A 16,506-nucleotide genomic window follows, 5' to 3' on the forward strand; every position below is an offset into this window, starting at 1 on the left:
TAAACCTGAAGTCTTCTTTCCCTTTTGAGTGATCGTATGTGCATGTTTGGAAAAAACAGATTTTAGATATATTTTTAAACAAATTATTTTTTAGTAAAATATGGGGCATATCTATGTATTTAACATTATGCTCAAAGCAAAGAGATTGATTCATCTGCTCTTAACTTAAAACGGTGGATTTAAGGGTTTTTTAAATCCATAAAATTCAACAGATGAAGGACATAATTCATAACACAAATATAGATGATGCTAAGAGTCTGCTGTTCATCTGACTGTACACTCACCTCTGTCATTACTGAAAGCCAGTTTATGTTACTAGATGTTTGTTCACATAGGCTTACTAAAACACTGACAATGAGGTCCACTTAGTGGATCTAGTTGGAAATTATGCACTTGGCATAACGCATCAGCAACTAGTTTTACACAGTATTTTATAGTACAAGGTGATGAAAAACTGTGTGTGCATTTATGTTCATGTGTGAGGAAGAGATCAGAACATTTTTCAGTAAAAAATAAATAACCACTAAAATCTAAAGTTACCATTTTAGTGGCATCATAAAGATGATTTTCATGTAGAGTTTAATACTACACTGGTGGAAGCAGCTACCGAACGTGGATCTGTGAGCTTGAAAAAGCACTGCTACTGTTAACATATGAGGTACTTCAAGTATACCAGGATATCGCTACAGGCATTTTACTTTTCTTACACTACACAGCTACTTATATAATTTTCTTATACAGATTTCTTTTATTATTCTAAGAACACCTCCAGTCATACTGAGGAATCTGACTTAAGCATAGCAATGTGATTCTAATCTTTTTTCACTGCTGTAAAAATCAGAAATACTAATCTTTACTGATCACACTATTGTTGCAAACCCAGGAAACTTGCTATGCTATTGCATTGTAGTTTTACAAGAATCTTAAGCAAAGCTTGGAGATCAGGACAGTACCATCCCACATTCCTTTTAACTTCAAATCCTGTGCAACAAGGCTATTTGCATTCTACCCTTTACATTGAAAGGGAGGAAAGAAAAAAAGATTAAGCTAAAAGACTTACACTACTACTAAAAAAAAAAAAAATCAAAAAAAAAATCAATATATCATAGCAGAATTACTTGCCATGAGCCTAATATATATACCGCAATACCCTGGTGTAGTCAATTGCAGACCCGCAAAATCAGTGCACAAGGTTACCATTTTCAGCTGAGTTTTTTTTTTTGTTTGTTTGTTTGTTTTTCATATCAGGGTTCCTATCTTTAGATTTTTTTTGCCTGGTATCAATCCCATTTGTAAGGCTCAAAATGGCACGGAGCAAGCAGTGATGCAAAACAAAATATAACAGTGTACTTCCAGTGTACTTGCAGTGTAAAATAATTACTACACCAAATATAATCCTTAAAAACTGTATTCAAATAGGTTTCATTCACTTGGGATTCCCTTCTATAGTTGACAAGTCAATGTCTGATATAAACGCCTCAGATTAGGATCACAAAATTAGGCCAAAAAAAACCCAAAAACAAAAACAAAACTTTTTGCCTGAGTTTATTTATATAAATACTGTATTTACTGTTTGCAAAACTACAAGAAAATTAAAATTACATGCAGTTGTGCATACTAAGCTAGTTTGAACTCAGCCTATGCAGAAACACACACAGTATAAACAAGGAGACATCAAAACTGCCTCGCTAAAATTTGAAAAGTATATGCACTAAGTAAAAACAAACATATTACACAAAACATTGCAAAGCCAAGCATTCTGCAAGGGTTAAAACATTCAGGCTGCTGCCTGTAAGAATAAAAAGAGGAAAATTATTATTTAGTTATAGCTAGTGCCCCAAAACAAATGATTTTGTAACACTGTTAATGACCAAGATCTAAAATAAAGTTTACACTTTTGCAGGGCATTGCTGAAGATGAAAAGCACTTATGCAAATACTTAGCTGCAAGCTAGGTATGCAACCATAAAATAGGACTATTATAGCAATATATAGTCTAATGGACTAAATATGTATATATTTATATAACAAAAGCTGAAAGGTTCCATCTCTTTGCCATTCAGTGATGCAACGAGCCAGGTCACAGTGGTATAAAACCATGTACTTGCACTGTTGCAATACATATCATCATGTGTTAGGCTACAAACCACCAAAATTAGGTTCACACCTAATCTGAAGACGTATCTGAGTAGTCTGAGTATCTGAGTTCAGTGGGAAAAACGCATATACTTTTACATAAGTAGTTTGGTGAGTCAAGCCCTCACCGGGCCAGTGTACTCAGCATATTTTCACCACATACTGCAACTGATACAAAGCTATTTGATTCAGGGCACTGCCCCCTTTAATCCTACTTTAAAGACTGTCTGCTTAAATACTTTTCTTTTAATGAAATATTTACTGGATAGTAATATATTAAATTGCAGAATATAGTAATCTCATTAAATGAAAGATGTGAAAGTACAGTAAATGCTATTAAGTAGTAATAGACAGATTACACATCAGAATTTTTGATTACAAAGACTGAGAATTCAGTGATTGTGGGAGCGTGCACGTGTGTTCTGATTCCAAAATATAAACCTGAAATACCTAATTTCCTACTATAAAAAGCATAAGTTTCCTTCAACCAAACCCTCAAATGAGGGCTTCATACTCTAAGTAATAAAGAAAAAATATTGCATTTGAACTTGTACATATAATTAGAGGGAAAAACATCTCCCCAGAATTACTTTGATAGTAATTTAGATTAAGTATGAAATTGTTTATGGACCTATCTATTGAGAACTATTAATGAAAAGCTGAAAATAAGTTGTATCAGAAAATATATAGGCTGTTTATACCATATACTTCACCAATATATAGGTACAATAACTGTCATCAGAAGTAAGGCAGTATTTTTCATCTGCTGTCTTAGAGTCTACAGTTGTAATCAAACAACACATTTACCTAAATCATGCAATCAAAAGCAGATGCATAACCTGTCAGTAAGATCCTGCAATGAACACATATTTTGCTCTCTTCCTTTTGTTCAAAGCTACGCTGCCACTTTAATACTACATAAAATGAAAAATTAATCAATTATAAACATCAAAGGATGTCACTTAAAATGAATGTAAGTACTGGAATAATTAAGAATAGCCATTAATACAGAAAATGGAAATATAAATTTAGAAATGAACTTTTGGCACATTCTGTTCCTAAACGTAAATGCTATGAAAGCTTTAAAAATAAAGATAAAAGTGCTACACTCATAAAAATGTTCTTTATACAACAGTGCACAAATAGTTGTGATCACTACCTACTATTTTAAGCATAACTGGAAAAAAACATTATCTTCATTAATCTGCTTTTCTTTCTAAATTAATTATGTTCATTAACAAAAAGTAATTCCACCTACATTTTTATGGACTATTTATCAAAAGCGAAGTATTTCTTAACTTTTTCCCTTTATTTCAGAGTTGCTCTAGTGAACTAAGAGCCAGGAACTTTGCAGTTTGATACCCTTTTCCTTTGACTTACACGATATTGGACAAGTGATTAAGTTTCTCTGCATGTTTCTTTCGGTGTGTAAAATTACGTTACAAAATAATAATGATAGTTATTGACTTACTGTATCTTCTCAAGCTGATGCTATGGATTAACATAGAGCACTATACAAGGCTATGCATTTATTATCATATTATCGCTATGATATTATTATTCTATTAACTAGAAGGAAAAGAAAAGAGAGGTTTTTACACAGTTTAAAAAGATTCACTGTGAGAATTACTAGCAAGTCATGATTGTACAAGCAAATTAGACTTTCTTTATTTCAGACTCTTTTTGTATGTTGAAGATGCTTCACCTTTGTGGATTGTTTTAAAAACAGAAGTCAGTTGTGTACAGCTTGTACATTATCTTCAGTACTAAATATTGTTGAACTATAGAGAAACGAAAGCACTAGAAAACTGTAAGACCAAACTTAGTAAAAACAACAAGTTACATAAAAAAGAAAAACTTCAGCTCACTGTGTTCTTCTTTATTAAAGTATGTCATGTATTTTATCTTTGCAAGAGTTTGATGAGTTTTTGCAAGTAAAATTCTGTTTCCTCTATACTTGCTAATAGTCATGAGAATCTGTAGTTTGCACCTTCCCATTAAAAATGTATTGTATTTTTTGAAATTATTCACCCCGCCTTTTATCCAGATCATGTCTTTGAAAGGAGGAAGTAGATAATAAATGGAATAATTCATGATTTCCCATTAAATATGAAACTTTCTTTTGCAGAGTTTAGAAAATGAAGTTCTACATAATGTACAGAAGTTGATTAGAACTTTTTTTTTTTAAACCTTTTCAAGAAAAAAAACCTTTCACATTACACAAATGCACAGAGAATTTTCTTCAGGAAAGGCAAACCATTCATTTCCCACACAGTTCTGTTCTTTAGATCACTGCCTAATTACACGAAATCATATGTTTACCAGACCTGAAATTCACACAGATCATGCATTGACCAAAAATAATGTGTGCCTCTAAGTACTAAAGTCCCTTTTTGAAAGTTGTTGAATAAACATTGAATCCTGATCATGACAAGTAAGATTGTTAGGAATTATTCAGACAGAAAAAATACATATTTAAATAATATTGTGAAAGCAATAGCAAAGAAATTTAAAATTTATCAACCAGCTCAATAAGTAACTTGTGCCATTTCCCTCTCCACAAGTATCACATCAGCAGGGAGTTTGGGGACAGAGAGCCTTAATTTAAAATTTCTTTCATTATGAAAGGATACTTTTTTGTTTTTGAATTTCCCTTTTCCATAGTTTCTGATCTTTAAAAATGAAAAAATATCCTTGTGAAATGTACATGAGTTGACACAAGTTTCCACCAGTTCCCAATCCAAAGAGGGTCATCAGCTGTTCATGTTATAGGCCACATCCAAAGACTGTCATCAGCAAGAACAGCTAAGTCTTTCTAAGACCTGAATATGGAAGTGAAAGAGCAGCTGACTTCGTGCTCTCTTTCACAGCTATGTCCTTCTTTAGCTCCCTGGAGCTTTCCTCTCTCCTTCTGTTGTGCATAGAAGAAATGGAAGCAGCTTGAACCTATGCATCGCTACAGCCAAGCCCGTTAAGGGGTGATATGCAAGAGGAAAGCAGAATCTACACATCTACACATTAACTGATCAGGATCTTAAATTGCCATTTGCAAGCTTTCTTATAATAGCAGTTGCCCCTCCTCCTTCTTTGCCTTAACCTCACACTAACAACTTAGTTTTCCCAGCCCTTACCCTTAGCAGCACCCCCATCCCTTGGGATCTTCGCTTCATATACCTTTGCCTCCTAATGAATTTTGTAGGGGATGCACAACACAAAAGTGATCAAAACCCATCTTATGACACAAAATTCCCAAACCTAAATGAATATTATTATGCATGTCCAAAGCAACAAGTCTCCTGTGAGGATCTCGGGTTGTGAGAAAGAAAATTTACCAATATAATAAGCTTGTTAATGAACAAAAGGTCCCAATCTATTTGTTGAGGAAAAGATGCCACAGGTCGTCTAGGAAGTCATGTTATTGATCTGCTGGGCAGACACGACAACAACTAAAAAATATGGATTAATCAAAAACCCCATCAGGTATTTGTATTCAGCTTCCTTAAAAAGAAATGGTCCATCAACACAGAAGGATAAAATTAAGACATCTTTAGAAAAACAAGTAAGACTACAACTGAATCCTGAAACTCTATATACACAGAGGACAGGATCAGAAGAAGCTGAATCTACTACTATTCCATCAGGGCTACAATGAAAATAAGGAATAAATAACTCTCCAAACTTAACAGCTGTAGAGGAATCTCTCCTTTCCAGCAGCTCCAAAACCCCAATCTTCTCCCTTACTGGACTCTCCAAATCATCCACCAAGACTCTAAAAAGGTGAGGAAGCTCCCATGTCTTTAGTCTTGGGCAGACTGGGTTGAATATTCACAGATCAACTAGTGGAACATGTAAGGAGGTAGGAGAGAAATCTCAGTTACCTCCTCATACTTATCTTGAACACATAATCCCACATTAATCATCCAAAACCTTTTTTTCTTAACTCTGTGTAGCCAAGATTGACATTAAAAATAGCAGGCATTCAGTTTTTTTTATATTATTAAATTATCCCCCTCTTAATTCTCTCCAAAATACGCTGTACTCCTGAAGAACGGAAAAATAATCTGCCATATGGCACTAACATACGACTTAAAATAGATGCCAGGTCATTTTTGTTCCTGGCCTGCCAGCTTCTGGTAGAAACACTGCATCAGGAACTAGTGTCCAAGACATCTTCTCTCTGATCTCTTTTATAGCTTCTAAAACTCAACAGTTATCCAGTGTGGGATCTGGCTGATAAAATGCACATGTCTACATCTGAGCTGATCACCCTTATTTCTCTCCATATAGCTAACTGGAGAGAAATAGGTACTTCAAAAGCGTTCACCTTACTTTAAAGCTGTTGTCTGAATCCCAAAGGATGGGACTTATCTGATCAAATGATTTATTCTTATTTCTTTCCATTGACTATAAAGGGTAATTAATCAGTCAAATGGATCTAAATTAAACTTAGGTGAAATCCCTGTTGGTCATTTTGCAGAGAAGGACAAAGGTTTACAGAAGCAAAGAATTACTACTACATTCACTGGCCTTCATTCCTAGAGAAAAAAAACAGTATGTTCTAGCTCTCTTATACTTAGGGATTGTTCTCATCAAGAAGCACCAGCTTCTATAGCTGTTGGATCAATCCACAGAAACGGTAAAAACGTGTCTCCATACAGACTCCAACAGTAAAATCACTCCTTGTGGCTCAGTGCAGATGATGAGAACTAAGTGACTGAAAATAAAATTCTTCCAAAAGCTCATAATTTAAGGGATATGTTTACTATTTTCCTTCCTTTCAAATTAACACAAACTTATTTGATAAAATATGAAGATGCTGAGGAATGATTCCAAAATTTGGAGGCCCCACACAGCCATCTGGAGAATTCCAACATCACAATTTATTGGAATAAGAGAAGCAAAAAAATGTTTTTTTAACCTTTAACTCTTCAAGTCTCTACTTTTTGGGAGTAAAACCCAGAGCTTGATGGATACTGTATTCTACAGAGGACCACACTCTGGATACAAAAGCTGTAGAACACAGAAATTCTTCCACCTTCCTAAAGGAAATGCTGCAGCAACCTGTGAGGGGTCAGAGACCCACCTATATACAAGCTGCAAAGCAGTTTAATGATTGATCTTGCCAGTATTATTTGAGATGGCTGGCAGTTGCTCTGGGGACCACAGCCCATCTGAGAATGAAAGCCTTTGCCTCTTTGTGCCCAAGATAACCTTTATATGGACCAGTCTTTTCATGAATTCTAAGCAGAACAACCCCTAGACCTCAAAAACTTCTGATTCAATACATATATATGCACAGTGATATGGTCTCCTGCCTGAACAACTCCTATCAGAGCATGTCTTTACTGACAAATTTATCACAGTAAGCTTTCCATAACACACTGATCCACCTCCACACAAGAGAGAAAACACAAATACTATCATTTTCACATATGTAGCTCAGCCATACTTACTTTATATATTATTTACATGTCACCTGACTACAGGCCAGTCTAGAGAGAGGACACTAGGAGCATTCTACGCCCACCCTCTGACTCACAGAAATACATCTAGGAAGATCAACAATGAGATATCTCTGTGCTACCACTAACTGAAATTGTCCCTCTCATGAGAAACATTTCCAAGTCGCTCTTTCTAGTCTTTAGGTTTTGATGGTATGATGATCTTCTTTGGATGGTTTTCACTTGTACTGAAGAGAATTGTTGCTTGATCATTCTGGCCCTGACAAAAAAGATTAGGAAACAGGAATGCCATTATCCAATTCTGGTAATCTGGGATTCTAAATGGTAACCTAAACACCATTCTAGTCTCCATTCTCATTTGAGGATTCAGTTCTTGAACCAACCTTCCAGTGAAAAACACCTTACCCCACACTTCATGAGCTTTTTGACCATCAGCCATAAGGATAATTTTCAATTTTAACTGCATCTGATCTTGAGCCATTAAATTTAGTGAATCAAGATCAAGAACAGAAAGTATCAGGGAAAGCAAACTGGAAGTGGCAGAAGTCAGCCAACTTCTTTGTAAATTTATAAAAGCCTAATCCTATGGCAAGAAAGCAGTCACATTCTACATTAATAGAAGCCTATGCTTTGTTTCCATTTTCAACTTCTTGCACCACACTTCTGATTTCAAGTTACAGTCTTAGCTAAGGAACCAAAAACAGAATAAATGAAAAAACAAAGCAACATTTACTTTCAATATAAAGTACTACCTTTCTTTAGCAATGGTTTTCTTTCCTCTTCTATCATAGCTGCTGAGATCAAAAATTACTACGAAGAAAAAACCTAAAAATTTCCCTGCATTTTTCCACAGATAGATGACTTTATAGCACAAGCACATTTAAAAGAATTCTTCTCATTTGCTGAAGTTTGGAACAGGATACGATACTGTATAACAGAAGGATAACTGCAACCTTCCTTTTTTTTTTTTTCTTCAAATACAAAGAAATTAGCTTATCTTAATTTTAAAGAATATTGCTTAGCATATGATTTTAGGAAACAATTTTAAAGAACATTGCTTGTTTCCCCAGATGTGCTACTAACCATAAGACTCTTTATAAACGGTAATACAATGCTATCTGCCTAATTTGTACTGGAAAAACAAAGGATGTTTAACATAAGCAGGAGTATTACTAAGAGAATTTATCTTGACAAAATAATGACTTAGAGCAATTATTAAATTAATCTCCATATGAGTACCAAATTGCCTGAAAATGTTGTCCTTTTTAAATGGTGCAGTAATCAATCTAATCTTAGTAGCTATATTATTAGCAGCACACTAGTCAACTGTTCAACCTAGAATTTCCATGGATTTCTACCGTCAGTAAGACGAACCAGCTATCAGCACAGAGGATGCAGTACTCACGACATCTAATTTGAGACGCCATGCATCAGCACATTCTAACGTGAATAAATATGTATCTAAAAACATAGTACCACTGACCTGCATGTGCATAACTTCTGTCAGCACAAATGGCAATGAATACTATTTACTTTAGTTCAAAAAAGTAAATTTCTGATAAAAACGTTGTTTACCTAAGTTGTTGACTCAACTCCATGACACTAACACATTGGTTAAAACTGGTTGCTTTATACTCCAGTTTTAAAATAGTGTCAGTGATGATAATTTTTCCTAGGGGAAAAAAAACCTTGATCATGCATTATTTAAAATTTGGACAAAATTTAGTTGGGGAACATATTTTAAAGTTTCTCAACAAAAGAACGTGTGTTTTTCTGGCAGAAGAAAAACAGTCCATCCTTTTATATAGAAATGTAATAACCTACTTTTGGAAGGGAAATAATATTTAAAAACTGCACAGTACATCATAAACCATTTATCACGCTTTTTATTTAAAAAGCATTTGTTGTATGCTGAGGCATACAAAACATAACATTGATTTCAGTAAGATCATTTACTGATATAGCATTGCCTTATTTTATAAATTGGTTTAAAATTACAGTTGATGCATTTAGTTTTTTAATACCTAGATTAGCCTAGTACTAATATAGCTGTGCAGCTGCTAGTTTATCATCATTTTTTTGCTCCCAAATTATTTGTATCAGGTTTATGGAACAGCACTGGAAAACTATATACTACAGAAATTTTGTAGCTCTGGAGTTATCAACAACAAATGTTAGGAGAATAATTAAATACACAGAACATGCATATAATCTTTTAGAAGATGTACTTGAAACTTCTGGGTAGAAATAAAACAAAACACATATGGTATTTCAGTTGTAATTTCTTAAGAGGCTTCGATAACTTTGAAAAACAGCATATTACGAAACACGAAGAAAAATCTTACGATGGAAACCTTCTTTGTCTAGGAACAGATGATAAAATTTCCTCTTCGTTATGGATTTCCATGCTAGTTTTCTTTTCCACAACCTCCACACCTCTTTCAGAGCTTGGCTACAAAAAGAAAAATCTCACAAGAGGTGGAGGATTTTTTGTTTGTGTTTTTTGCTATTAAAAATGTAGTTATAAAAGATGGAGTTGTAACTCAAATTAGAGTTGTAAAACGCACTTGGAAGTCCTAAGACCTTTCTAAAATAGCAGTGATTTCCTGTGTTATCACAGAGAAAACAATTCTGTCCCTAGCATGGTAAGTACGCTGTGGAGATCCGCTGGAGCTAATGACAGAAATAGGCTTTCCTCATTGGTAAGGAAAGTCAATCTATAACAATTGTCGTAGCATACTGACTACAGCAGCTCTGTAAAGCTGGTACAGAACAAGGGTGACGAGGAAGGAACGCATTTATTTCTGTGCTTGCTCCCTGTGGTTTGGTACTTCTCCTCCTTCACAGGGAAATGACGTTACCCTTACTTCTTTGAGGACCCTCTGACAACACAGAACTAGGTGGTGATAGATCTGTTTCTCACATGGGTCCAGTTTATGTAGACTGTGACTGGGTCACAACCCAGTCTTAGCTCCCTTCTCTTTAACCAGGGTCATCCAAACCAGCTATTATACCCAGCATGATTAGCACGACAGTATGATCAGCAAAGGTAACTGGCTGCCAGCTGAGTATTATATGGTAGGATTTTAGGACATTGCTAAAGTTATCACCCCTAAACATTTTAAGAGTAATAAGTTACATTTGATTATTTTCTATATTTTAATTAGAGATCATTTCAGGAAAGGTTTGAAGGTACATTCTTAGGCTAAGGAAGGTAAGAAAATAAAAGCATGTTTTGCAACAGACTAGCTGGTTGAATTCCTGTCTAAATGATAGAGAATTTTTATTTTGCAAGGGCAATGTTGCAATATTAATTGTTAAGGTGCCTAGAGCCCTTGTATATGCATCTTTTTATTATTTACATATTGAAATAAATAAACCATCTCACTTAAGCTACCGGCAATTCAGATTTGTTAGAATTTTTTCATTAATTTTGATGCTGCTGAACCCAGATCTGTTAAAAGACTCCAGAATAATAAGTCAGTCAGTAGTCGCTTGTAACTTCTCAATGTAAATACCTCAGCTGTAAGAAATCAAAAGTTATCTAGACTGCTTTCATTCATCAGGTTTTTAAATAACTAATGGTGTATTAAACTTCACCGCAGAAGTCAGCATTTGGGCTTAGCTAAATAATAATTCAAGATTCAAGAACATGCATTTTTGTATACTAAGCTTCAACCCCAGAGGAGATATCCTAGAGGCTCAGAAAAAAAAAAAAAAGTACAATTTCAAATATAATTACTGACACACTCTTACATACAATGTTACAAACATGATATAATATCTTGGTAAATATAAGAATTAATAAAGCCAAAGAGTTAAATGCTTTGATATATTTAAGATCAGGAGAAAGGAACCATCATTATTTAATATCAACTTTAATTTTTAAAAGCCAAGTTCCACTAAAAAGGGTAGGGCCTAGGGAACTTTAAATTTAAATGATTATGATGACTAGAAACAAAGGAAACAATAAACTTAGTGGATGTTAAAATGCCTCAAAAAAGCCAACTTACGCAGCAGCTTCTTCTTTTGACAGCCCTTTGATATTCTTCGCCAAATAATCATCTATGCCATCTTTGTCTTTGATCAAATGAACCCTAAATTTAAATGAAAAAAAATTAAAAGAAACACTGTGAGGTGCTGATATAGACTTCTGCAGCATGTAAAATATATTAGCATTGCCAAGTAGAGCTAAACACTGAAATATTGACAAAGTAATGTATCAGACACATTCTATAAACACATACAAGTATCTTTTTAATTTTTTGGTCTGTAGCTGTTTTAAATCTTTATTTTTGCAAGAAAACATAGCTGCTACCAGCTTTTAAGGACCTGGTTATCTCAGATTTCTATCTGAACGGCAGGAAATTTTGTATCAGCTAAATCAATATCAATTGATTAAGCTATCCACATTCAAACTGTTTTCTAAATCAGAGCCACTACATTTTTGCATTGTCGGTATGTACCAGACAGAGTGGTCTGATCTGTTTTGTATTTAACTCTCAAAATAAATAAATAACCCCCCCTCCAACCCAACTCATATATTTTTTCCCTTTGTGCAATGCAGCTGCTCTCACCTTCCTACCCTTTGAATAGCATATTCCAAAAGGTGGTTCACTAAGGAGGTAATCCAAAGGGCACTACCATAGATAATAATATTGCTAAAAACTTCAGGGTGCATGGATCTAATCTTAAAATTTGAACTGTATGCCATTTCAGCTTTCGTTTCAGGCATCATCTTTTTGCATCTCTACTGTGATAATCAAGAGATGCCTTGCATTTGAAAGGATAACAGGCACTTACTGACCATAAAGTGAATGTAAATAGATTCTGATATCCCAACAGTAGAGAACACTACCTTTATAAAAGTAATGTGAATTTACTTTTATATTTTTTTAAAAGAGCATAAAGATAATCTGGTTAATCATTCAACGATAAAAGAAATTTAACATTAGCGTTGCAAATAAATCTCTCCCCTTTCTCTGTCTGTATTACCCTGCTGTCTTTCATTAGAGAGATGAGAGCAAATACTTTTCATAATGTTAGCTAATGTAATCATAGTGCCCCTTATTGCTCTGAAAATACCAAAGACACTTCATGAAGTTCATTTAAATGAAAGCCAAATAGCAAAGCAACATAGAGATATTTTGACACTTCTGTATTTAAAATGATTTAATAGTGAAAACTTCCAGTACAAATAGAGCATTTAAATTTGTTCCAGAATTTACTACTGAGCTGCACCAGCGAATGCTCACACTTTTACGTAGGACATAACGCATCTATATGACTTACTGCTGACTATGAAAAGTACACCTAAGAGATATTGCCATAACATTTAGTTATAATCAATATGAAAGTTTTCATGCCAAAATAGTCACAATCTAGAAAGATCTATAATGTTATTAGGATAATGAAAATAAGGCAATCATATATTTTACATCATTTTAAAATATACAACAAGCTGCTATATATCAGTTAACCAAAAAAAATTTGAAAAAAAATTTTTCTGAGTAAATAAATATAAGCTATTCAACAGACATCACAAAAAATAGCTGACCTTTGCACTTTAATACCGCAAAAAAGACCTCTCTTCACATAACAAGAACATAGAGAACACTCCAGATGCGGAGGGCAAAAAAAGTTCCAAAGTCCCACACTGAAAGTGTCACTGACAAGCAAATTTCTAGGCATCACTGACATCTAGCTGCAATTCAGTCTACACTGCAGCTAAAAATATTCTCAAACTGGAATACTGAAAAGCCTGATGCTGTTGTACTACCTCTTCAGAGATGTTTCAGTACTAAACAATCAGGAAAAATCCTCCAGAATCATATACAGTTTAGAATGTTACCTGCCTTATAGTCAGGGTATAAATTACGGAATTTTGGTTGGGAAATTAAAAAAGTTCCCTCTAATTCAAAAAGAAAAAAAAAAAAAAAAAGAGATGACTGCTGTCAAGGGGGAAAAAATCCCAAAGCAACAACTTTCAAACCATTACTGTTTACATAAGATCTACAATACTGTCTATTGGACTCAAGGGACTATGCAGTCATTCAGCATAAAGAATTTAACTGAAATTACTGAATTACTGGAATAGTAAATACTTATTGCAGGCCCTGGCTGGTGGTAATGTAGCAACAACATAAAAGAGACAGATAGATTATATACAGAAAAAATACACAGCAGAAAATTCCCTCACCTCAGATAATCAGTATTTATAATAGCTTGTTATATGCAATAAGAATTAAAAATAAGAAACTATCTTAATGTGAAAAATTGATATTGTGACTTAGAACAGACACTGTTTCATAACAGAGAAACGAGGTAAAGACGACACTGTCTAAGATGCATTGTTTCTTTTCTTCTAGAAGTTGTCACTTGCTTTTTCCCCACTTAGCTCAGTCTTACTTCTCCAGTGCTCCCATGATGACTCACACTACATTTCAAAAATAGTTTATATAAAAATCTTCTTCACTTGTACCTTGGATTCTATTTTATTTTAAATCACTCTCTTCCTTATTAAAAACAAATATATTTTAATCCAATGGGTAGCTAGCCCGCAGTTAGTATTTTATACCACCTGTTTATATAACTGCTTCTCTTATACAGCAAAAAGCTAAGGATTTTTACTAGAAATAGACTTCAGGATAAATTACACCTGGCGTTTCAATCAAAGAACAGAACAACAATAACAAAAATCATACAAAGTACAAAACCAAACTGATTCTCACATAATTTCCTATTCCCATGCCACACACTATTAACTTAGACCCAAGTTTTCTCAACATTCTCTATAAAAGAAAACGGCAGAACTTGTCTTGCTCTAATCAACAGGAATCTACAGCGTGGTCTAGACCATTACAGAGTCTCACATTTCTTTTTTGCAGATAGGCACAACTTCTCTAAGAGTAGTACAGAATGATCTTCTGGAATATAAAACTCCCCAAGTAAAGGAAAGAAACAAACCTAGTTCTGGGATAAGTTCTTCAGCAGTGTAGTTATCAGAAAAGGTGATGGCTGGAGAACACAGCTCCAACCATCCTTTTTTTTTTCTTCTTTGTTTCTTTTTTTTCTTTTTCTTTTCCTTTCTATTTTTTTAAGGTGACATCACTGCATTTCCGTACTCTATCAATGTGTGAGATAATGCATATCAGTATGAGTCCCTCAGAAAGGCTGGGGCCAAGGATACCTTGTTCCTAGATCCTTGGGGCTTTTAGGCATGGATAAGCAGTTGCTGAATTCTGAGATGCCCTGGGCCTTTGAACTGAAGAGCTATGGGGAATGCTAGGATTCAAAATAAAACAAAACAAAACCCTGAAGTGGAGATAATTCCAGGAAAAATAGTATAATTGTTCAGGGTCATAGTTAACTAACAAATACATTTGTTTTATTAAATAGTGGGGTAGAGTAGTTACTGAGAAGCCATTACTCATCCAGAGTGAGACAAAAGTGTCTGGAAAAAAATAAACGTGAGGAGAACAGAGTGCAATCAATTGGGAGGCCATGCAGGTGTGCACAGCAGGAAGATGGCTTGAAAGAACTATAGCTCTGCTACATTTTAGCTTAATTCTCTCTGTTATTAAGTAAGTACAGTAATTTTTTTTCCCCAAGTCCAGTTTTATTCATTATATTTTGAGGTGCAAAAGTGTTTTCTGCTCAAATAAAGAAGAAAAAAAATCTTGCTTTTCATCTGAAAAAGTACATTTTCAAGAACTATACTCATATCTAGGCAATATAATCCCTGCTAATAGGAAATAACTTCCCAAAGTTCTTGAAAGGGTTTTGAAATATTAGGAAGATTTATCTACCTTGCATAGAATACATTTCCCATTCTGCTCTTTAAAAAAAGTTACATAACGTCTCTAAGAGATAATTTCCTTGCCTTGATTTTTGCATTTTTAAACATAATTCATTGCCTTAGGATAGCTGATTGAAGCTATTCACAGTAAAAATGCTGCTCCGCAAGAAAAGGGGCACCTACCTTGCAAAGTCTAATGGTGGGCAAACTGTCTGCTCTATGAAGGTGGGATGCCCATGTGGCCTTTGCAGAATCACTGGAGGCAACATACTCATTTTAACTAAAAGAAACAAACAATCAAAACCCACATTACTTGAAATCATATCTTCACAGTGATTCAGGTACTTCTCTTTCTTCTGCTGTTTCCCAGTGAACTCACTTCCATTGCATCGTGTGTAAAACTGGGCTCCAGTTCCACACAAATCTTTTCAGGCCTCAGCATTACTTCACTAGGACATAATGCATAGGAATGGTTATGATACTCCCTTTAATGGCTTTCTCTATTTCATGGGAACGCTCTTGATTTGCAGAGGGGTACCTGTTTCCAGAGACATGCATGTGATTCCCTATGCTTCCCCAAGCTATCTAGGTCTAAAATGTGCGCAATATTTTATTAAATTAGTACATAAAGTGGAGAAATGATTGATCATGTGGTATGCAGTGCAACAACAGGCATTATATTAACATTTAAAATAATAAGCAATTGTAATAGTAACAACCATTTGAATAAAAATCAGAAGGAGTACTATACTTACAGGTTAGTTAGAACAAAAGCAGAAAGCCCCATGGTTATGTAGAATAGCCTAGCTTGTCATTTTGAAATACATAAATGCTAATAGGACTTTTTTGTCATATAGAGCTACTGTGTTTTTTCCCCAAGTATTCAGTCTACACTTCCTACCATTAAAGTTTCACCTGCCAGTTCCTTCATTTTGCATGTCTGTGATCTGAGGACGTTAGCAGCAGGAGCACCCTCACTTTTAAATTTGGTTTAATGTAGGTATTGCATGCCCTGCTGGTAGGCCCCAAGGCACAAACTTTTAATAGGGATGGGAAAACAGAATAGAAAAGGGGAGGAGGAGGTTAACTATTTGCTACATTAATGAAAGGA

At 34.5% G+C, this 16,506-nt stretch overlaps 1 protein-coding gene across 5 annotated transcripts in view; it reads right to left on the reverse strand.

Annotated features, from left to right (window-relative positions):
* The window catches only part of TTC29 (tetratricopeptide repeat domain 29), a 219,937-nt gene that overhangs the window by 117,133 nt on the left and 86,298 nt on the right, over nt 1-16,506 (reverse strand). For all 5 annotated transcript variants that reach the window (XM_068942226.1, XM_068942225.1, XM_068942223.1 and 2 more), the window contains 2 exons: nt 15,579-15,675; nt 11,611-11,694 (listed from right to left, as the gene is read on the reverse strand). In XM_068942226.1, the coding sequence (XP_068798327.1) occupies nt 11,611-11,694; nt 15,579-15,670 (176 nt within the window). In that variant the 5' untranslated portion in view covers nt 15,671-15,675. The remainder of the gene's footprint in view (nt 1-11,610; nt 11,695-15,578; nt 15,676-16,506) is intronic.

This window comes from Struthio camelus, chromosome 4 (assembly GCF_040807025.1).
Source record: "Struthio camelus isolate bStrCam1 chromosome 4, bStrCam1.hap1, whole genome shotgun sequence".
Taxonomy (NCBI): Eukaryota; Metazoa; Chordata; class Aves; order Struthioniformes; family Struthionidae; genus Struthio; species Struthio camelus.